The sequence below is a fragment of the Trichomycterus rosablanca genome, chromosome 11 (genome assembly GCF_030014385.1).
Source record: "Trichomycterus rosablanca isolate fTriRos1 chromosome 11, fTriRos1.hap1, whole genome shotgun sequence".
Taxonomy (NCBI): Eukaryota; Metazoa; Chordata; class Actinopteri; order Siluriformes; family Trichomycteridae; genus Trichomycterus; species Trichomycterus rosablanca.
Window position 1 is genome coordinate 20,304,172 of NC_085998.1, and position 23,088 is coordinate 20,327,259.

Here is a 23,088-nt window from a genome sequence, read left to right on the forward strand (position 1 = left end):
TACACAAGAAAGCCCGCAAACAGTTTGCTGAAGACATGTCAACAAAGGACATGGATTACTGGAACCATGTCCTATGGTCTGATGAGACCAAGATTAATTTGTTTGGTTCAGATGGTCTCAAGCATGTGTGGCGGCAATCAGGTGAGGAGTACAAAGATAAGTGTGTCATGCCTACAGTCAAGCATGGTGGTGGGAATGCCATGGTCTGGGGCTGCATGAGTGCAGCAGGTGTTGGGGAGTTACATTTCATTGAGGGACACATGAACTCCAATATGTACTGTGAAATACTGAAGCAGAGCATGATCCCCTCCCTCCGGAAACTGGGTCGCAGGGCAGTGTTCCAGCATGATAATGACCCCAAACACACCTCTAAGACGACCACTGCTTTATTGAAGAGGCTGAGGGTAAAGGTGATGGACTGGCCAAGCATGTCTCCAGACCTAAACCCAATAGAACATCTTTGGGGCATCCTCAAGCGGAAGGTGGAGGAGCGCAAAGTCTCGAATATCCGCCAGCTCCGTGATGTCGTCATGGAGGAGTGGAAAAGCATTCCAGTGGCAACCTGTGAAGCTCTGGTAAACTCCATGCCCAGGAGAGTTAAGGCAGTTCTGGGAAATAATGGTGGCCACACAAAATATTGACACTTCAGGAACTTTCACTAAGGGGTGTACTCACTTTTGTTGCCGGTGGTTTAGACATTAATGGCTGTATATTGAGTTATTTTGAGGGAAGAATAAATTTACACTGTTATATAAGCTGCACACAGACTACTTTTCATTGTGTCAAAGTGTCATTTTGTCAGTGTTGTCCCATGAAAAGATATACTTAAATATCTGCAGAAATGTGAGGGGTGTACTCACTTTTGTGATACACTGTATATATATATATATATATATATATATATATATGTATATATACGGTATATATGCACTCGCCTAGTGTGGGTGACAAAATGCATACGGGGGCGTGGGTTAGCTTCGTTCTTCTCAAATCAGAGCAGGGGTTGGCATTAGTGGAGAGGAAGCATGACACCATCGGGTAACTGGACGCACTAAAAAAATCGAGAGAAAAAGGGGAGAAAATGCATAAACAAAACACACTGATCAGCCATAACATTAAAACCACCTACTTGTTTCTACACTCACTGTTCATTTTATCAGCTCCACTTACCATATAGAAGCACTTTGAAGTTCTGCAATTACTGACTGTAGTCCATCTGTTTCTCTACATACCTTTTTAGCCTGCTTTCACCCTGTTCTTCAATAGTCAGGACCACCACAGAGCAGGTATTATTTGGGTGGTAGATCATTCTCAGCACTGCAGTGACACTGACATGGTGGTGGTGTGTTAGTGTGTGTTGTGCTGGTATGAGTGGATCAGACACAGCAGCGCTGCTGGAGTTTGTAAATACCGTGTCCACTCACTGTCCACTCTATTAGACACTCCTACCTAGTTGGTCCACCTTGTAGATGTAAAGTCAGACACGATCGCTCATCTATTGCTGCTGTTTGAGTTGGTCATCTTCTAGACCTTCATCAGTGGTCACAAGACGCTGCCCACGAGGCGCTGTTGGCTGGATATTTTTGTTGGTGGACTATTCTTAGTCCAGCAGTGACAGTGGTGTTTAAAAACTCCAGCAGCACTCATACCAGCACAACACACACTAACACACCACCACCATATATATATACAGTGTATACAGTGTATCACAAAAGTGAGTACACCCCTCACATTTCTGCAAATATTTCATTATATATTTTCATGGGACAACACTATAGAAATAAAACTTGGATATAACTTAGTAGTCAGTGTACAACTTGTATAGCAGTGTAGATTTACTGTCTTCTGAAAATAACTCAACACACAGCCATTAATGTCTAAATGGCTGGCAACATAAGTGAGTACACCCCACAGTGAACATGTCCAAATTGTGCCCAAAGTGTCAATATTTTGTGTGACCACCATTATTATCCAGCACTGCCTTAACCCTCCTGGGCATGGAATTCACCAGAGCTGCACAGGTTGCTACTGGAATCCTCTTCCACTCCTCCATGATGACATCACGGAGCTGGTGGATGTTAGACACCTTGAACTCCTCCACCTTCCACTTGAGGATGCGCCACAGGTGCTCAATTGGGTTTAGTCCATCACCTTTACCTTCAGCTTCCTCAGCAAGGCAGTTGTCATCTTGGAGGTTGTGTTTGGGGTCGTTATCCTGTTGGAAAACTGCCATGAGGCCCAGTTTTCGAAGGGAGGGGATCATGCTCTGTTTCAGAATGTCACAGTACATGTTGGAATTCATGTTTCCCCTCAATGAACTGCAGCTCCCCAGTGCCAGCAACACTCATGCAGCCCAAGACCATGATGCTACCACCACCATGCTTGACTGTAGGCAAGATACAGTTGTCTTGGTACTTCTCACCAGGGCGCCGCCACACATGCTGGACACCATCTGAGCCAAACAAGTTTATCTTGGTCTCGTCAGACCACAGGGCATTCCAGTAATCCATGTTCTTGGACTGCTTGTCTTCAGCAAACTGTTTGCGGGCTTTCTTGTGCGTCAGCTTCCTTCTGGGATGACGACCATGCAGACCGAGTTGATGCAGTGTGCGGCGTATGGTCTGAGCACTGACAGGCTGACCTCCCACGTCTTCAACCTCTGCAGCAATGCTGGCAGCACTCGTGTCTATTTTTTAAAGCCAACCTCTGGATATGACGCCGAACACGTGGACTCAACTTCTTTGGTCGACCCTGGCGAAGCCTGTTCCGAGTGGAACCTGTCCTGGAAAACCGCTGTATGACCTTGGCCACCATGCTGTAGCTCAGTTTCAGGGTGTTAGCAATCTTCTTATAGCCCAATTTGGACATGTTCACTGTGGGGTGTACTCACTTATGTTGCCAGCTATTTAGACATTAATGGCTGTGTGTTGAGTTATTTTCAGAAGACAGTAAATCTACACTGCTATACAAGCTGTACACTGACTACTCTAAATTATATCCAAGTTTCATGTCTATAGTGTTGTCCCATGAAAATATATAATGAAATATTTGCAGAAATGTGAGGGGTGTACTCACTTTTGTGATACACTGTATATACTGTATATACTGGTGCTGGTCATAAAATTAGAATATCATGAAAAAGTTGATTTATTTATCCCTATTGCTTGTACACTTTTTTCTACCACATCTTTTCCTTCCCTTCGCCTCTCTATTAATGTATTAATGTGCTTGGGCACAGAGCTCTGTGAACAGCCAGCCTCTTTAGCAATGACCTTTTGTGTCTTGCCCTCCTTGTGCAAGGTGTCAATGGTCGTCTTTTGGACAACTGTCCAGTCAGCAGTCTTCCCCATGATTGTGTAGCCTACAGAACTAGACTGAGAGACCATTTAAAGGCCTTTGCAGGTGTTTTCAGTTAATTAGCTGATTAGCGTGTGGCACCAGGTGTCTTCAATATTGTACCTCGTCACAATATTCTAATTTTCTGAGATACTGAATTTGGGGTTTTCATTAGTTGTCAGTTATAATCATCAACATTAAAAGAAATAAACATTTGAAATATATCAGTCTGTGTGTAATGAATGAATATAATATACACGTTTCACTTTTTGAATGGAATTACTGAAATAAATAAACTTTTTCATTATATTCTAATTTTATGACCAGCACCTGTATATATATATATATATATATAAATAAAAGAACACGACCAACACAATTGTAAACGATCAGATTTTTCTTATGTGTTTTTAGATTTATATTAAGTCACAGTTATACAGAGCATTTGCAAACAAGCACAAATGGCATCTTATTTACAGCAATTATACAGATATTAATATTTATATATAATATATATTTATATATTCCCTTGCACAACCATTTATAAGCCAGAAAAAATTTTCACAAAAGCAAACACATTTATCTTTGAAATGTACATATTATACAGACATTTAAAAATGGCTTCAGAATTTGTAGTAGTATGATTTGCCACTATTTCAACTTTTTGCTGGTTATCTCATAATTAAAAGATTATTACTAACAAACTTATCATTTGATTGCCACATTTAGGAAAAACAATGATAAAAAGCATGTCTTAGTTGGAAAAGTTTTGTACTGGTTCACAGAAAAACATTTTAGAAGGGCATGTTCGCCATGCCTCCAGGCCCATAGTCTAGCGGACTATCCAAAGACAAGCCTCTCTGTCTCATTCCCTGGGGTCCCATCATGATCGATTGTGGGTGTGGCGGTCCAATCATGGGACCCGGAGGGGACATGAGAGCCCCTTGCTGGCCATAGTGCTCCCCGGGAATAGGCATGCCCCTCTGTTTAGCTTGCATCATCATCATGTTCTGTTGAGCAATAAGATTGTGTGGATGTTGCTGTGGGGACAAAATGCCCTGTGTCTGATAGGACTGGTGTTGCAAGAGGCTGTTATGCATCATTGCTTGTTGCTGCTGATAGAGCTGTTGCTGTGGTAATGGCATACTTGTCCTACCCATGGGATGTCCTGGATGGTACATGTGCCCAGGCCCCATTCCGCTGCCTGAGGTTAGACCTCTAGAGCCTCCCTGGGCCATGCCCAGGCCAGGGCGCAGGCCACAGTGCGATGGCTGCAGGGAAAGTTGCTGCTCGGCCATCATGTTCTGCAGATTGGCAATGTGAGGGTTTGAAGAAGGCGTGCTGCTGTTAGCGGGCCCAGACGAGGAGAGCTGCTTCAGGAGCTGCGCTGAAGGTGCATGCTGAGGTAGCTGCCCTTGGTGAAGGGTATGTGAGAGCTGGGACATTGGCTCACTCTTGGGAAAATACTGCAGGGTGCTGCTGGGCTTGTCGGCAGGAATGATACGAGACAGATCAAACTCTGGGATGCCTGTGTGCGTGGGCCTGATAACCTCACTCAGGTCCGGGCCTTCACTTATGGATATAGATGGGAAAGTGTCAGATGGGTGCGGTGGCCGCTGATGGGACATGGCCTTGCTGAGGAGGTGCACCGGCTCAGCAGGTAAGATTTCATCAGAAGGTGGTGGGTACTGCTGGCCCATAACTCCTACAGGAGAATGTAGGGGTGCCTGCATGCGAGGGAATCCCCCCATCTGGCTTGGAGGGTGCATAGGAGACAAATTGCAGGGTCCTATGCCATCTGGAGGACCCCCTCCGCTTCCCATCATCACTGGCATGACCATGGGATTAGGGGAAGGTTGCAGTGGCCCAGGCGGATCGAGGGACAACTGCTGATTTCCCTGAAGCACGATTTCAGAGGGGCTTGAAGGGCTACTGTGAGGTTCCATTGGTCTTTGTGAGGACAGGAGCATCTGTGAGGACTGGTGATTTACCATGTTTCCTGTTATAAAATACAACAATAATGGAATTACTTGAAAGTATTTTCAGCAAATATATTTAAAGAATGCAAACATATGCAGCAATATATTGTAAAACAGACTTTTTTTTAATCTATTTTATTTAAGCATTTTTCCCCATTCAGTGTAGTCAATCTGTCTTCCGCTGCTGGGGGATCCCTGATTGCAGTCGAGGTGGGTATATTGCTGCTCACGCCTCCTAGTGGAACCCTTTTGTTCACCTACGCACTCTGCACAGGCGCCTCTCTATCTGCCAATCAGGGTCCTTACACTGCTTTTAAAGACCCCACCCACATAGTCCGGTCATCCCGCCCTAGCTGAAACGTGTCTGCTGCAGGCACTGCCAATCATGCCCGCTAGATGGTGCCCAGCCGACCGGTCGCAACGTTGAGTTTCGAACCGAGGAGTTCAGAATCTCGGCTCTGGTGTGCTAGCGGAATATCCTGCTGTGCCACCTGGGCGCCAATTGTATTTCTTTTCATGTAAAATGTGTTTAATTATTAGATTATTGACCTAATGGCAGAAAGAAATGAAAGTTATGCTTATAAGACTAGACCTTGAACATTGGCTCCAGGAAGCAGAAGTCGATCTGGAGGCATTTCATCATCGGACGTGGCAATCGTCTTGATGGCTTCATGATAGAGTGGAGTAGAGGAGGGCATGGCATACTTAGACATCTGAGACATAATAAGGGACAGATGATTCTGGGATGTAGGTGTGTCCAGGGAAGAGGTGAAAGGCATGCTGGGAGGCTGACCACTGGGAGTTGATGTAGAACTTCTGGGGGGTAAGGATATACCTACAGAAAATCAGGATAAGAAAGATTTAACTTACAATAATTAAACATAATAACAAATCAGAACAATAAGCTATGATCTAAATATAGCATAAACCATTATTGACCTGTTTCAGTGGAAATGTTCCCGTCATTGCCTACTCCCTTACTGCCGGTAGTCCCCACAGGGCTGGCCAGGGTAGTCTTGGGTGAAGCAGTCCATCGTGGAGAGGCAATAGGCATGGCTGGAGATTTGAGGTGTCCTGGAGAACCAGATGGTGATCTGAGTCCTAGGGAGGAACCCATTATTTGAGGGGACTTCATGGAAGTGGTGGTAGGTGTACCAGCACCGGAAGATGCAGGCAGAGGAGGGTGTGGTGGTCCAGTAGACAATGGCTGGTTGGGGGATTTTAAGCTTGGAGCAGAGGGAGAGGGTATAAGGGGTAAAGGTTCATGGCTAAGGGATGGTGACTTCAGCTGGTGAGAAGGGGGCAAAGTTGGGGAGCCAATTGAATTGACATTAACAGAAAGGTCAGATGGATGACGTGAACCAAGGTCTGAAGCCTTCTGGCCAGTGTTCATGGGCATATGACTAAGTCTTGAGGTTCCACTAATTTGGGGAGGACCTTGATTAGATCCAAACATCTCAGGCCCCGAATGCTGTACATTGGATCCATCTCCTTCTCCTCCAGAAAAGGGATTCTGACTGGGAAACTGAAGCTGTCCATCTGGTCCAGGGACTATTAGTCTGTTAGCACCACCCTGGCCATTCTGCATAGCCCTGATGCGGGAGTCTTCTGGGCTTAACATCTCTGGCCCAGCACCTTCTCTTAATTTCTGGGCCAATATTTGCTGCTGTTGATGTAGGTTTATGTTCATCCTGGTGTTCATGTTCAAATTTCCACCTAAAGGCGAGTTAACCATGTCTCTTAATAAAGGTCCACCTCCCCCACCTGCACCATCAATAGGAGAGCCCATCATGGACTGAGAGTTAGGAAAGTTCATTGTATCTTCGCGGGACGAGAGACCACCTCCCATGCCAGGATTGGGAAAGCCTGGTCCACCAGGGTTATCCATCATCCTGGGACCTCCGAGAACTCTCTGATGCTGCTGCTGTCTGGATAACTGCTCCAAATCCAGCCTGCGAAGCCCTTGTAGCTGTCGTTTTTCCATGATATGAAATATCTCCTCCCTTGTTAAGGGGCGATCCAAACCACTCTGCATTTGCTGAGGAGGTCCACCAGGCCCACTAGGAGGATAGCACCCATGGAATTGACCTACTCCACCCATATTAGGTGGTAGGTCATCAATCCAGCTGATTCCTGGTCTGGGAGATCTTTGAGGGCCAAGCCCTTCTATGGGTAATATGGCTCCTGGGCTTCCTGGGTAACCACCACCTGGAGGTCCTCTCTGTCCAACAAACCTGGGCCCCCGAGGTCCCTCTTGATGCATGTCAATCATTCTCAAATTTCCTTCCATACCACCAGTAATTATAGGCCTCTGCCCCCACTGCTGGTCTCCAGGCTTGCTGTGATATGGAGGTGGAGGACCTCTTATTATTAGGTGTGGTCCCCCTGGCATTCCCATCTCAGGCATCATGTGGAAATGCTGAGAGTGCCTGTGAGGGTTAATTTCTTGTCGCCGCCGCTTCTCCTGATAGTAGTCCTCCTGAAGCTTCCTCCAAGCTATCTGTTCTGGTGTAAGCCCCTCAGGACCTAGCATTGGACCCATGTCCAGTGCTAAAGGGGAAGACAACTGGTGGTGAGGAGACAAGCTAGGGTGCCTCAACATCAAAGTTTCATCCATATTGGGCCCACTAAGGTTCTGTGTTTGTGAAATTAAGGACTGTAGAGGCTCATGCCTTTTCATTACACCAATAGAAGGCACACCAGGGGAATGGCCACTGTTGCCAGCTTTCAGACCACCCATTTCTCTATTGTCCAGTCCTCTACATCCTTCAGTATTATTGTTAGAAATAGACCCATTGTTGGGATTGCTGTTGGGATCTCCTGAATCTCCATGGCTGGCACCAGCCCCACTATGCAGAAGCAGTTTCTCAATGTCCCTCAGCGTCTGAAGAGAACGCTCACGATGTTCTAGCTGCTCTTTAGACAGTCCATCAGTGCTACCTTGGCTGCCCACACACTGAAGGTGTGCGGACAAAATGGATGGACTAACACTTGGAGATACACCTGCACCAGGGTAGTTTATCACGCCTGAGCCATCCATTCCACACCCTTGGGCCCCCACACGATGTGCGCCTACGCCTCCAGGTCCTAACGGGTGAGAGGTCACACTGTTATCGTAACTGGGTGTTCCTCCCGGACGGACCTGTGCAACCCCATCTTCTGGGTGACCAGTGGAAGACGGGCTACTTCTGCATGCTTGTGGGCCTGCAACAATCCCAACAGAGGCTGGACGAGGTGTACAACTTTGAGACTTGGGGGTGCCCATGGTAGGAGTGCTGTTAGAGCTGAGTTGTTCTAATATGTTGGGTAGATTCCCAACACCAGTGCACTGCTGAGCAAAATGGGGAAGAACAGAGAATTTAGATTTTAGAGAGATTCAGAGAAACAATAAACAGAACAGAATGTGTGGAATCATACACAGGTAGGGCAAAACATTATGACCACCTGACCAGTATGCTGTCAAAACAGTTCTGATCTGCCAAGTCTTGAAATCTAAAATATCTTTAAAGCGTCTAGTGGTATCTGGTACCAAGATGTTACTAGCAGCTTCTATACATTGCAATTTGGAATAAAAGCCCTGACCGTGATGTGCAATTGCAACAAAACATGTTGTACCCATGTATATATACAGGGGTTGGACAAAATAACTGAAACACCTGTCATTTTAGTGAGGGAGGTTTCATGGCTAAATTGGACCAGTCTGGTGGCCAATCTTCATTAATTGCACATTGCACCAGTAAGAGCAGAGTGTGAAGGTTCAATTAGCAGGGTAAGAGCACAGTTTTGCTCAAAATATTGCAATGCACACAACATTATGGGTGACATACCAGAGTTCAAAAGAGGACAAATTGTTGGTGCACGTCTTGCTGGCGCATCTGTGACCAAGACAGCAAGTCTTTGTGATGTATCAAGAGCCACGGTATCCAGGGTAATGTCAGCATACCACCAAGAAGGACAAACCACATCCAACAGGATTAACTGTGGATGCAAGAGGAAGCTGTCTGAAAGGGATGTTCGGGTGCTAACCCGGATTGTATCCAAAAAACATAAAACCACGGCTGCCCAAATCACGGCAGAATTAAATGTGCACCTCAACTCTCCTGTTTCCACCAGAACTGTCCGTCGGGAGCTCCACAGGGTCAATATACACGGCCGGGCTGCTATAGCCAAACCTTTGGTCACTCGTGCCAATGCCAAACGTCGGTTTCAATGGTGCAAGGAGCGCAAATCTTGGGCTGTGGACAATGTGAAACATGTATTGTTCTCTGATGAGTCCACCTTTACTGTTTTCCCCACATCCGGGAGAGTTACGGTGTGGAGAAGCCCCAAAGAAGCGTACCACCCAGACTGTTGCATGCCCAGAGTGAAGCATGGGGGTGGATCAGTGATGGTTTGGGCTGCCATATCATGGCATTCCCTTGGCCCAATACTTGTGCTAGATGGGCGCGTCACTGCCAAGGACTACCGAACCATTCTGGAGGACCATGTGCATCCAATGGCGGTGCCGTGTCTCAGGATGACAATGCACCAATACACACAGCAAGACTGGTGAAAGATTGGTTTGATGAACATGAAAGTGAAGTTGAACATCTCCCATGGCCTGCACAGTCAACAGATCTAAATATTATTGAGCCACTTTGGGGTGTTTTGGAGAAGCGAGTCAGGAAACGTTTTCCTCCACCAGCATCACGTAGTGACCTGGCCACTATCCTGCAAGAAGAATGGCTTAAAATCCCTCTGACCACTGTGCAGGACTTGTATATGTCATTTCCAAGACGAATTGAAGCTGTATTGGCCGCAAAAGGAGGCCCTACACCATACTAATAAATTATTGTGGTCTAAAACCAGGTGTTTCAGTTATTTTGTCCAACCCCTGTATATATGTATATATACATATATACATACATACAAACCGATCAGCCATAACGTTAAAACCACCTCCTTGTTTCTACACTCACTGTCCATTTTATCAGCTCCACTTACCATATAGAAGCACTTTGTAGCTCTACAATTACTGACTGTAGTCCATCTGTTTCTCTGCATGCTTTGTTAGCCCTCTGTCATGCTGTTTGTCAATGGTCAGGACCCCCACAGGACCACCACAGAGCAGGTATTATTTGGGTGGTGGATCATTCTCAGCACTGCAGTGACACTGACATGGTGGTGGTGTGTTAGTGTGTGTTGTGCTGGTATGAGTGGATAATCACCTCACTGTCGCTGGACTGAGAATAGTCCACCAACCAAATATATCCAGCCAACAGCGCCCCGTGGGCAGCGTCCTGTGACCACTGATGAAGGTCTAGAAGATGACCAACTCAAACAGCAGCAATAGATGAGCGATCGTGTCTGACTTTACATCTACAAGGTGGACCAACTAGGTAGGAGTGTCTAATAGAGTGGACAGTGAGTGGACACGGTATTTACAAACTCCAGCAGCGCTGCTGTGTCTGATCCACTCATTCCAGCACAACACACACTAACACACCACCACCATGTCAGTGTCACTGCAGTGCTGAGAATGATCCACCACCTAAATAATATCTGCTCTGTGGTGGTCCGGTGTGGGTCCTGACCATTAAAGAACAGAAGAAAAGGGGGCTAACAAAGCATGCAGAGAAACAGATGGACTACAGTCAGTAATTGTAGAACTACAAAGTGCTTCATATGGTAAGTGGAGCTGATAAAATGGACAGTGAGTGTAGAAACAAGGAGGTGGGGTTTTAATGTTATGGCTGATCAGTGACACTTATTTTCAACAGTCAACTGGACATAAAAGAAATGAGATTTTTAGCATATGGACAGACAATTGCAAAACATAAATAACAGTTATTTTTATTGGACAAATGTGTCTTTACTACAAAAATTCAATTTAACAAAAACACGGAACAAAGCACAAGTGCACTGACTTAAATAGCTATTTAAACAAATGTATCTCCCCTTAAATAGAAACACCTGCATAAGAACTCATCACATGACTGCACAGGATTTTACTTCCTCTTTTAAACGCACAAGTAAACTCACATATGACTGACAACATAATATGGTTTAATGTTTATCATGGTTATGTATTTATTAATTTATAATAACTGAAAAATGTCTATTACACCTGGTTTGTGCAATACATGCTTGAGCATTACATACAGCCATGTGAAAAAGTTAGGACACCCCATGAGAACCTTTTTCTTTTTGAACATATTTAAACATATGAACATTTGAGCTTCATCTGAACAGTACTGAGAGATGGAGCTTATATAACTAATCAAATAAAACTGAAAAAAACTACTGTAAAACACAAGTTGTAAAATGTAATGAACAAAAAAATGGAAATTTATTGTGAGGACAAAGTTAGGACACCCTATGCCCTGTGTCCCCTTTTGGCTGAAATAACCTCAGTTAGACATCTACCAGGCTCTGACATCAACTGGGAGAAAGTTTTCCCCACTCCTCCATGCAAAATTTCTTCAGCTGTGTGAGGTTTAAGGTAGGGATGTCCCGATCACGTTTTTTTGTTTCCGATACCGATCCCGATTATTAATTTTGATCCCGATCCGATACCGATATTCAAACCGATACTTGTATTTTCTAGATATTGTCTAGATAAGAACTGGATAATACTGTTCACACAGTGCACACTTCAAGTACATTACAGTTATTCAAATTAATTCAATGTACATGTTTAACAACTAAAAAGCTCTGCAGTGCTGAAGGGAAAAAATGCTGCATCCAAGCTATTGGCTTAATGTTTTTGTATTTTAACAAAATCAATCAAAATAAGTGAGATAATTACAGTTTTACTTTAAACTTTACATTCGAAGAAAAAAAATCTGTTTAATGCAGTGATACACTAAAAATGAACAGAAATCTGTGTAGCAGCTTAACTTGAATATAAGAAAAAAGTTACTTAAAAGCATTACAGTAAAATGGAAAGGCTCTTTTGTTATGAAGGAAAGCCAGTTCTTAAAGTGCTTGTATTGTGACAAGGGACGTTTGTAAACTAAGTGAGTGTGTTTTTGACCCTTTAGGCCTTCCATAGAACATGAAATAGCGCAATTCTCTCTAGCTCTCCGCTATTCGGTACGTAACAGGAGAAGTTAATAAAGTGTTCTGCTCCCAACTATTCTGAAATATACCGTGTTTTTATTTCTTTATTAAACGAGTGCATCACTAGGTTGTTTTGTAAACCGGAGTGATCCTTGACTCACACACCACATAAATACTAAAATTCTACAGTAATGAACGCAGCTCTGCTCCTTCCGCCTCGTGAAACGCTCGCATTGAACTTGTTTTACTTTCCACTTGAAACTATTTCCACACAGCGGACATGCTGACGTAGAACAAAAGATCGGGATTACGATTGGCATTAGTAAAGCCGATTCCGATCAATTAAAAAATGCCTTGATCGGCCCCGATCCCGATCTTTGAGATCGGATCGGGACATCCCTAGTTTAAGGGGTTTCTTGCATGCACAGCATCTCAATAGGATTAAAATCCGGGCTTTGACTAGGCCATTCCAGAACTCTCCATTTCCTCCTTTTGAGCCATTCCTTGGTGGATTTACTGGAATGTTTTGGGTCGTTGTCATGTTGCATGGTCCACCTCCATGTCAGCTTCAGTTTTTCGACAGATTCTTACATTTTCCTTAAGGACCCTCTGATACAGTGAAACATTTATCATGGACTCTTTAATGGAGAGCTTGCCAGGCCCTGCTGATGCAAAGCATCCCCAAACCATGACATTTCCACCTCCATGCTTCACAGTTGGTATGAGGTTCTTGTGCTCAAATGCTGTGCCCAAATAATTCAGCTTTGGATTCATCTGTCCAAAGCACATTGTTCCAGAAGTACTGGTCTTTGTCTAGATGTTCTCTGGTAAACTTTAGTCTTGTTCTGATGTTTTTTTTTGACAGCAAGGGTTTCCTCCTTGCACACCTCCCATGAAAATCAAACTTGTGCAGTCTCTTTCTGATGATAGATGCATGTACCTTGACGTCAACTGTGGCAGGAGCTACCTGTAGGTCCCGTGACGACATTGTAGGATTACTTGAGACTTCTTTACGCATCTTGCGGTCTGCTTTTGGGCTGAACTTGCTAGGACGGCCTGACCTGGCCATGTTGGCAGTTGTTTTAAATGTTCTCCACTTGTAAATGATTTTCCGGACAGTGGAATGGCTGATTTCTAATTGTTTTGAGATCTGTTTAAATCCCTTCCCAGACTCATATGCATCTACAACCTTCTTTCTGAAGGCCTCAGAGAGCTCTCGTTAGATCTCACCATGTTGATACCACTCACTTCAACAATCAAGAGCAAACCAAACTAATGTCTGAGGTTTAAATAAAACTCCAATGTCTTCTAACGACTGTCTAATCATTGCAGCTGATATGGTGCACCGGATTCTAATTTTAGACATTTTAAGTAGTAATAAATGTGTGTGTGTGAGGTTGGGTGGTCCTAACTTTTTTCCTCACAATAAATTTCCATTTTTGTTCATTACATTTTACAACTTGTGTTTACAATTTTTTTTCGTTTAATGATATAAGCTCCATCTCTCAGTACTATTCAAATGAAGCTCAAATGTTCATATGTTCAAATATGTTCAAAAAGAAAAAGGTTCTTATGGGGTGTCCTAACTTTTTCACACGACTGTACATGTTGTATGAGTTTAATTCATTGAAAGCTTGCTAACATGTATAATACCAACTTTCAATAACATCATTTCATTCAAAATACCAAAGATCACAGTATCTGACATACATAAAATCCTAATTTTGCATCAGCAAGGCCACTTCCAAAAGGAAATCAGCAAACAAACTGGATACTTATGATGTAGTATTCAAGCTGTTATGCAGAAATCTGAAGAATCAGGAGAGATCAAAGACAAAAAAGGACTGGAAGGCCAAGAAAACCTGATAAGAGACCAGAAGAAGGATCTGACTCGGCATCAGGCAGGATCCAAGCTGACCCTTTTACAGTCTGAAGAAGCTTGATAAGGAGTTGTCTTTTTGGAAGGGTAACCGCCAAGAAACAACTTTTACAAAAAAAGAATGAGGGCTAGTAGGCCTTCAGTGAAACATGGTGGAGGGTCTGTCCTGTTTTAGGGCTATATTTCTGCCAGTGGTGTTGGCAATGTTGTCTTAAATGAATATGCATTTATCCAAAGTGACTTTGATTAAAAATAATTCAATAATTATTAGTTAAGGGCCTTGTTCAATGGCAACCTTGCAGTGGTGAGGCTTGAACCAGTGACCTTCCAATTACTAGAAGGAACTCCTTTTTTTACTCTTAAGCAGATTTTCTCACACAAATTCTCTCAATGCTGTCACGCAAATTCACCAAGGGTTTTAGCCCTTTTTTACTTTGTCTGTCTGTGTTTGAGTGTGTGTGTGTATTGTGTGATGAAAATGAATTCTATACAATACAAACCTGGTCCAATTTGGTGCGAGGAACATTTTGCTGGTGAAAGAGGAGGATTGACTCAGTTTGGCCATGTATAACTGCTTCTGCAGCACTGTAGGACACACACAAGAACACATAGGACGAAAATAGTGGTATTTTTTTTCAAAATTATTCAAAACAAATGAATGATGTACAGTATTTTATTTTGATAGAAATGGCACAATATATTTACAAAACACAAACTTAACGTGTTCTTTCTGTCAGCTTTACACTACTCATGATTAAAAAGACTCACCTGTTAGCTAGGTTGGTGGTGAAGACGTACACTACTTGCTGCAGGGGCTGGTCAGAATGTACCCCAGGACGGAGAGCACACCCTAAACCTGGTCTGTTTTTATCACTGACTGAGCCCACTGCAGCTGAGAGAGACTGCTCAGAGGATGACATTACATGTTCCCCTGAAAGAACAAAAAATGAAATAGTAATAGTAAGATTAATTTAGTAGATTTAGTTTAGTAGCACTGTTGCAGTACAAGAAACAATCCTGGCTAGCTCTGTGCTGGGGTTTTGAAACATTTGAAATGTTGCATCAAACACTGTCCACAATTTGGTTTACACAGTCACTAGGTAGAGCTAAATTCCACCCAATCACTTGTGCAGACCTTTATTCATATAAACACTTACAACAGGCGCTTTAATCCAGAGAGAATTACAATTGTAACCATATACAATGCAAGCAGTTGAGAGCTAAGGAGGATGCTGCTCAGTGGCCCAGTAGTGGTGTGGGTAGGGTAGTTGTTGGGCAGGCTTAAACTACCTGTAGTTGAAGTTATTAAGGTTACCGTTACTTTAATTATGTTTAATAGGGTCAGGCACAAAATTACATATTTACCAAACAGATCCTTCTATCCAACACCAAATGTAAGTCAATCTTGGCACACTCTACGGGCAGAAGTATGTGGCTATTTGACCATGAACTACCAAAACCATAGGCATTAACAAATACACAGCACAGTTGCAACCCCATCGCACATTAGGTTTATTATAGCAAAATTTACAAACTTTCAGCTACAATAAATCAATCAAACAAGAAGGATTAAAACAGCTCAACCAAACTAATATAACAAGTGGTTTCTCCAAATTCAACACAAAAGGCCACTTTTAATGACCATTGCGGTCTCAGTGTCACAAGAGCTGTTTCTGTTGAGTGTGCTGCCTTGAAATGCCTTGAAACCAGACTGATGCTTCAATGTTGTCTGTGTGAAATATGACTCATCACTTTCTATACACTATACTCACCACACTCGCTGGGACAATGAAAAGGTTGAGAGTGCAAATCCCACCTCTGTCATTCAGCCACTGTTAAGCCCTCGAGCATACAATGGCTGACCCCTGACCCCAGCTTCCAAACGAGCTGGTATGTCTGAAAAAATTATTTTAATGTACTGTACACCTGTATATGTATAATGGAAAAGTTTCCGCACTTTTATATTTTGGTTGGAAACGGTGAGGGCGGGAGGAGTAGTAATTGGTCGTGTCTGAAAGACTTAGAGGGAGTTCATAGTCTGGATTTAGGGCCATCTGATTTCCACCTTTTTGGACTGCTCAGATAAGCTTTAAGAAGAAGAAGATTTTCATGTGATGATCATGTTAAAGCAGTGGTGCATCAGTGTTTAAGTTCTGTATAGCAAGCTGTTTTAGACAACATTAGGCATCAGTCACAGTATAAGTCGGCACGGTGGCTAAGTGGGTAGCACTGTCGCCTCACAGCAAGAAGGTCCTGGGTTCGATCCCCAGGTGGGGCGGTCCGGGTCCTTTCTGTGTGGAGTTTGCATGTTCTCCCACTGTCTGCGTGGGTTTCCTCCAGGTGCTCCGGTTTCCTCCCACAGTCCAAAGACATGCAGGTGAGGTGAATTGGAGATACTAAATTGTCCATGACTGTGTGAACTGATGAATCTTGTGTAATGAGTAATTACATGTTCTGTCATGAATGTAACCAAAGTGTAAAACATGACGTTAAAATCCTAATAAACAAAAAAACAAACACAGTATAAGTGCAGACTGTGCAGTTTGACAGCTATAAAGGGAACAACATCTTTAGGTGGGGAATTTGCCAAAGCTAAAAATGAAGTAAGGGACTAGCGCTAACTAGTGAGCACATTTATAAGGCTCTGTGCAGCTGTGACCACTGTCGATTTATAGTTGACATTCTGGCAAACAGATGCTACCATACAGACCATACACACAGGCAAAAACCTGAGCTGGAAACTGTGGAGTATAAAATTCACCAACTAAATTTGACAAATTCCCCAGCTTAAAATATTTTTCCTTTTATGGCTGTTGAACTGCATAATCTGTCAGAGTTTATTGTTCTTATACTGCAATGGGTGCCAAAGTTGTCTAAAACAGCTTGTTAAACCAAACCTTTCTCACTAACATCAGTTTTTCACTGAATACGTTGTATTTGGCTTAAAGATGTTGAGTCATCTTTCCCACAGGTAACTTTGGGGAAGGCATCTTTGCTATACAGCTATACCACGGTCCTTTTTGTTAATACCATACCCAAGTTTCCAGATCAGGAAAAAAAATATGATCTGAAAGTGGGAAAAATTATATTTGAAGCTGTAAAATAAACAGATCATTAATTGTTCTTTTTTCACAAAATCTACGACTGACACATAAGACCTCATATAAAAATATACATAAAAGTAAAAAATGAAAAGAAATCATTTGTTCCACAATTTAATCAAAATTGTTAGGGATGTAACAATGCACCACAAGACAGTTAATAACCGATTAAAAAATTCCACGATTCAAATCGATTTGACATGTAAAATGATATTCACTTTAAACAGCAGAGGGCACTGGTGCTATACGCCTCGCCTGGTTGACGTCACTGGCTATACGCTATATACACACACACACACACACCAATAACATTAAAACCACCTCCTTGTTTCTACACTCACTGTCCATTTTATCAGCTCCACTTACCAAATAGGTTCTACAATTACTGACTGTAGTCCATCTGTTCCTCTACATGCTTTGTTAGCCCCCTTTCATGCTGTTCTTCAATGGTCAGGACCCCCACAGGACCACCACACAGCAGGTATTATTTAGGTGGTGGGTCATTCTCAGTGGTGTGTTAGTGTGTGTACACACAGACACTGTAATAACACACGCCGACACACCACTAACACACACTAACACAATAAAGACTCAGGAACAGGAGAAATCTGTAAACCCAATTAGAATAAACCAAATTACACAAAAACTCAGAACTAAATATCTGAATTATTGGGAAACTGAAACTAAAACTCAGAGTAAAATGCGGTGTTATTTGGCCCTAAACAGACACTACAGTGCAGCAGATTATCTGAGCGCAGTATCCGACCCTAAATTAAGAAACACCCTGACGAGGTACAGACTGAGCGCACACGACCTGGCCGTGGAGACGGGGCTGCACTTCCTCACCCGGTGTACCAAGTACCACCACGTCCGCTCCCAATTCTTCCCTAAATTTAATAACATCATCCCCAACTTTACCTCCCTCCCAGACCCCGACAAACTGCCCCACCTACTGGGGGAGCACAGAGAGAGCTGCACACTAGCAGCACTCTATACTCACACCTGCCACCAGGTGAGGGACAGTGGGTGACTGTCACATAAACACACACACACACACACGCGCACACACGCAAACTGATCGTTTTTTCTACCTCATTAATGTAAATATTATAATTTTTATTGTTATTATTTTTGCACTGTTTTTATTAATATTTTATTCTATTTTATAATATTTTTGCACATGTAACTGTTCTGTATATTTTTGTTTTTTCTTATTTTTATATTTCCCTGTAACTTGCTTTGGCAATACGAATGTCCTTATTTGTCATGCCAATAAAGCTTCTTTTGAGTTTGAGTTTGAGTGTGTTGTGCTGGTATGAGTGGATCAGACACAGCAGCGCTGCTGGAGTTTTTAAACACCTCACTGTCCCTGCTGGACTGAGAATAGTCCACCAACCAAAAATATCCAGCCAACAGCGCCCCGTGGGCAGCATCCTGTAGACTTTACATCTACAAGGTGGACCAACTAGGTAGGAGTGTCTAATAGAGTGGACAGTGAGTGGACACGGTATTTAAAAACTCCAGCAGCGCTGCTGTGTCTGATCCACTCATACCAGCACAACACACACTAACACACCTCCACCATGTCAGTGTCACTGCAGTGCTGAGAATGATCCACCACCCAAATAATACCTTCTCTGTGGTGGTCCTGACCATTGAAGAACAGGGTGAAAGGGGGCTAACAATGTACAGTGTATCACAAAAGTGAGTACACCCCTCACATTTCTGCAGATATTTAAGTATATCTTTTCATGGGACAACACTGACAAAATGACACTTTGACACAATGAAAAGTAGTCTGTGTGCAGCTTATATAACAGTGTAAATTTATTCTTCCCTCAAAATAACTCAATATACAGCCATTAATGTCTAAACCACCGGCAACAAAAGTGAGTACACCCCTAAGAGACTACACCCCTAAATGTCCAAATTGAGCACTGCTTGTCATTTTCCCTCCAAAATGTCATGTGACTCGTTAGTGTTACTAGGTCTCAGGTGTGCATAGGGAGCAGGTGTGTTCAATTTAGTAGTACAGCTCTCACACTCTCTCATACTGGTCACTGAAAGTTCCAACATGGCACCTCATGGCAAAGAACTCTCTGAGGATCCTAAAAGACGAATTGTTGCGCTACATGAAGGTGGCCAAAGCTACAAGAAGATTGCCAACACCCTGAAACTGAGCTGCAGCACAGTGGCCAAGATCATCCAGCGTTTTAAAAGAGCAGGGTCCACTCAGAACAGACCTCGCGTCGGTCGTCCAAAGAAGCTGAGTGCACGTGCTCAGCGTCACATCCAACTGCTGTCTTTGAAAGATAGGCGCAGGAGTGCTGTCAGCATTGCTGCAGAGATTGAAAAGGTGGGGGGTCAGCCTGTCAGTGCTCAGACCATACGCCGCACACTACATCAAATTGGTCTGCATGGCCGTCACCCCAGAAGGAAGCCTCTTCTGAAGTCTCTACACGAGAAAGCCCGCAAACAGTTTGCTGAAGACATGTCAACAAAGGACATGGATTACTGGAACCATGTCCTATGGTCTGATGAGACCAAGATTAATTTGTTTGGTTCAGATGGTCTCAAGCATGTGTGGCGGCAATCAGGTGAGGAGTACAAAGATAAGTGTGTCATGCCTACAGTCAAGCATGGTGGTGGGAATGCCATGGTCTGGGGCTGCATGAGTGCAGCAGGTGTTGGGGAGTTACATTTCATTGAGGGACACATGAACTCCAATATGTACTGTGAAATACTGAAGCAGAGCATGATCCCCTCCCTCCGGAAACTGGGTCGCAGGGCAGTGTTCCAGCATGATAATGACCCCAAACACGCCTCTAAGATGACCACTGCTTTATTGAAGAGGCTGAGGGTAAAGGTGATGGACTGGCCAAGCATGTCTCCAGACCTAAACCCAATAGAACATCTTTGGGGCATCCTCAAGCGGAAGGTGGAGGAGCGCAAAGTCTTGAATATCCGCCAGCTCCGTGATGTCGTCATGGAGGAGTGGAAAAGCATTCCAGTGGCAACCTGTGAAGCTCTGGTAAACTCCATGCCCAGGAGAGTTAAGGCAGTTCTGGGAAATAATGGTGGCCACACAAAATATTGACACTTCAGGAACTTTCACTAAGGGGTGTACTCACTTTTGTTGCCGGTGGTTTAGACATTAATGGCTGTATATTGAGTTATTTTGAGGGAAGAATAAATTTACACTGTTATATAAGCTGCACACAGACTACTTTTCATTGTGTCAAAGTGTCATTTTGTCAGTGTTGTCCCATGAAAAGATATACTTAAATATCTGCAGAAATGTGAGGGGTGTACTCACTTTTGTGATACACTGTATGTAGAGAAACAGATGGACTACTGTCAGTAATTGTAGAACTACAAAGTGCTTTTATATGGTAAGTGTTTTGGCTCCACATAAAATCTCTTAAAGTATTATTGTAAACGAAATGCAAATGTAGAGCTTATTAAATCTGGTACGTGTTCATAACACAGTGTCTCAGTTAGTAATATATTAGCCATATATTTTCTGTGATAATGGTAGTGGAAACATAGGGGGAAAACTTGCATTCTTGTAGCAACTGTACCCCATGTAAAAAAAGTATGCAAAAATGAATGCAGACAGAACAAGTGGTATGGATCAAAGCATAGAGTTTTAGTAAATGGATAGTCAGTGTGATTTTGTTGTGTGCCTGTGTTTGTAAGATCTCACTGGGAATAGTGTTAAGGGGTTTCTCCTCCTCTTCCTCACTCTCTGCTCCTGAACACCACTCATCTCCACTATAGGGCTGTTTCTTCTCCAGCACACAGCGACGTTTACTGCGTATTATGCCCTCTACTGGACACACAAAACCAAACAAGTTTATAATACACAAAATGAGAGCTGCAACCATTTTAGTCATTGATTTATCTATCAAGTAATTTAAATACATAAAATACCTAAACAAAACAGAATTTTAACTAACTGTTATGCAAAATGTCTACTTTTAAGCAAACAGGAACCTTCTACTGGTAAAACAACTACAACCCCAAATCAGAAAAAGTTGGGACAGTATGGAAAATGCAAATAAAAACAGAGTTTCTTACATTATCTTTAATTTTCTATTTCATGACATACAGTAGGAACCAAACATATTTAATGTTTTGTCTGGTTAACTTCATTTCATTAGTTAATTTACATTCATTCCTGCTTTTCAGGCCTGAAACATGTTCCAAAAAAAGGATGAGGGCAAGTCAGGCTTGTGATGAGGTTAAAAATAAATAAATAAATAAAAATACTACATAATGATGTGATTTCAACAGGTAATGTCAACAAGCAATCATGATTTAGAACAAAAATAGAATCCACAAAAGCCTAAGGGCTGCGTCTGGAATCGCATACATAAACAGTACGTACTAAATTGGAGGCAGTGCGCACTGCTCGGCCGGTAAAGCAGTAAGCTCTTTCAGTACGCAAGTGTGCAGTATGCATGCAACCTTAGACGTACTACGTCTGCCATCTTACCAACGTCACGTGATGCATGGCGTCGCATCACCACAGTTATAACAATTTTAAAATCAGACAAAATTAATTCTGTCTGTCTCCACAAAGCTACTCATAACGTTACTCTGGGTTGTACTTAATCATAACATTTTTAATGTCTTACTCTGCTTTCCGCCATCTTTCTTCGTCGCTACGAGCATTTTTGCAGCTCCACTTGAATTATGGGATAGATTATCGAACTGCAAGTGTTCATTGTTTGCAAACTCAAAAATGGCTGCCCATGCAGTAGGCCAGCTGGGTACTTTTCGCATACTGTTTAATGAATACTACATATTCAGACATACTTCCCGCTCCCGCATACTGCTTTTGCATGCTGTTCAGTATGGAAGTATGCGATTTCGGATTTTGCTTTGAGAAGCAAAGGCAGGAAGAGGATCTCCAGTTTGTCAACAAATGCAATCTATGGGTTCATGTCAACTCTACCAGCATTTCCTTAACTTTTCCTTCAATGACTGAAACTGACCAACTCAGAGCCTAACATAAAACTAAGATCCTACCCTGGCATTTGTAACCATTAGTTCAACTGCTGCTTAGCCACACTGATGTGTAATTGCAAAGAAATTGATGCTCAAACTGCATGTGTTCATTCTAAGAAGACAAAAACACCTTTTGTTATCTTACAACCTTGAATGCCAGACAAATAGACAAAATATGAGAGAGACTGTAAGGGTGTGCAAGCGCAAGAGAAAAAAATTTTAACTTGTGGTGTCGTTAGCTTGGGTAGTAAACAGTGATAAATAGCTGACCTTTAATGCATTTTCTGCATGTTCCCTGCAGACATCATTTTGTTTAAATGAATGAGTCAGCTTTTGCTCTCTCTCTTTCTCTTTAATCGTCACATACAGAGGCTTTAATCACAGGCTCTGTCCAGATGTGGGGGTAGAGTTGCTTGAAGTTGCCCAATGACTTGCATGATATTTAAATGTGTTTCTGTTTGTCTTTTCTGCATGCTGATAGAGATTAAGTTAGATTGAGAGAGAGAGAGAGAGCAAAAGTGAAGTCTCTATTTTCCTCTCTTCATTATAACCACTATGGCTTAAACCTGCTGCCTTTTATTCTGTTTATTGTGTTAAAAATGGTAGCAAGAGAGAGAAGGTGTGGGTGTGTGTGCAAAACAGTTTTTATAGGAAGATTAATCAGGTTAGCAGAATTACATTATGGTTAGTTATTTCCCATTCTTACAGCCATAATACAAATGCAAAAGATAAATAAACA

At 42.8% G+C, this 23,088-nt stretch overlaps 1 protein-coding gene across 2 annotated transcripts in view; it reads right to left on the bottom strand.

The window, feature by feature from the left end:
* Positions 1-3,735: 3,735 nt before the first annotated feature.
* Positions 3,736-23,088, bottom strand: part of bcl9l (bcl9 like) — a 64,911-nt gene continuing 45,558 nt past the window's right edge. Inside the window, exons 4-9 of one of the 2 annotated variants that reach the window (XM_063005274.1) lie at positions 21,043-21,168; positions 15,004-15,166; positions 14,736-14,820; positions 6,255-8,643; positions 5,908-6,150; positions 3,736-5,335 (exon numbers count right to left, since the gene is read on the bottom strand). In XM_063005274.1, coding sequence (XP_062861344.1) covers positions 4,131-5,335; positions 5,908-6,150; positions 6,255-8,643; positions 14,736-14,820; positions 15,004-15,166; positions 21,043-21,168 — 4,211 coding nt within the window. In that variant the 3' untranslated portion in view covers positions 3,736-4,130. Of the gene's footprint in view, positions 5,336-5,907; positions 6,151-6,254; positions 8,647-14,735; positions 14,821-15,003; positions 15,167-21,042; positions 21,169-23,088 lie in introns of both variants that reach the window. The other variant, XM_063005273.1, reaches the window with a different exon arrangement.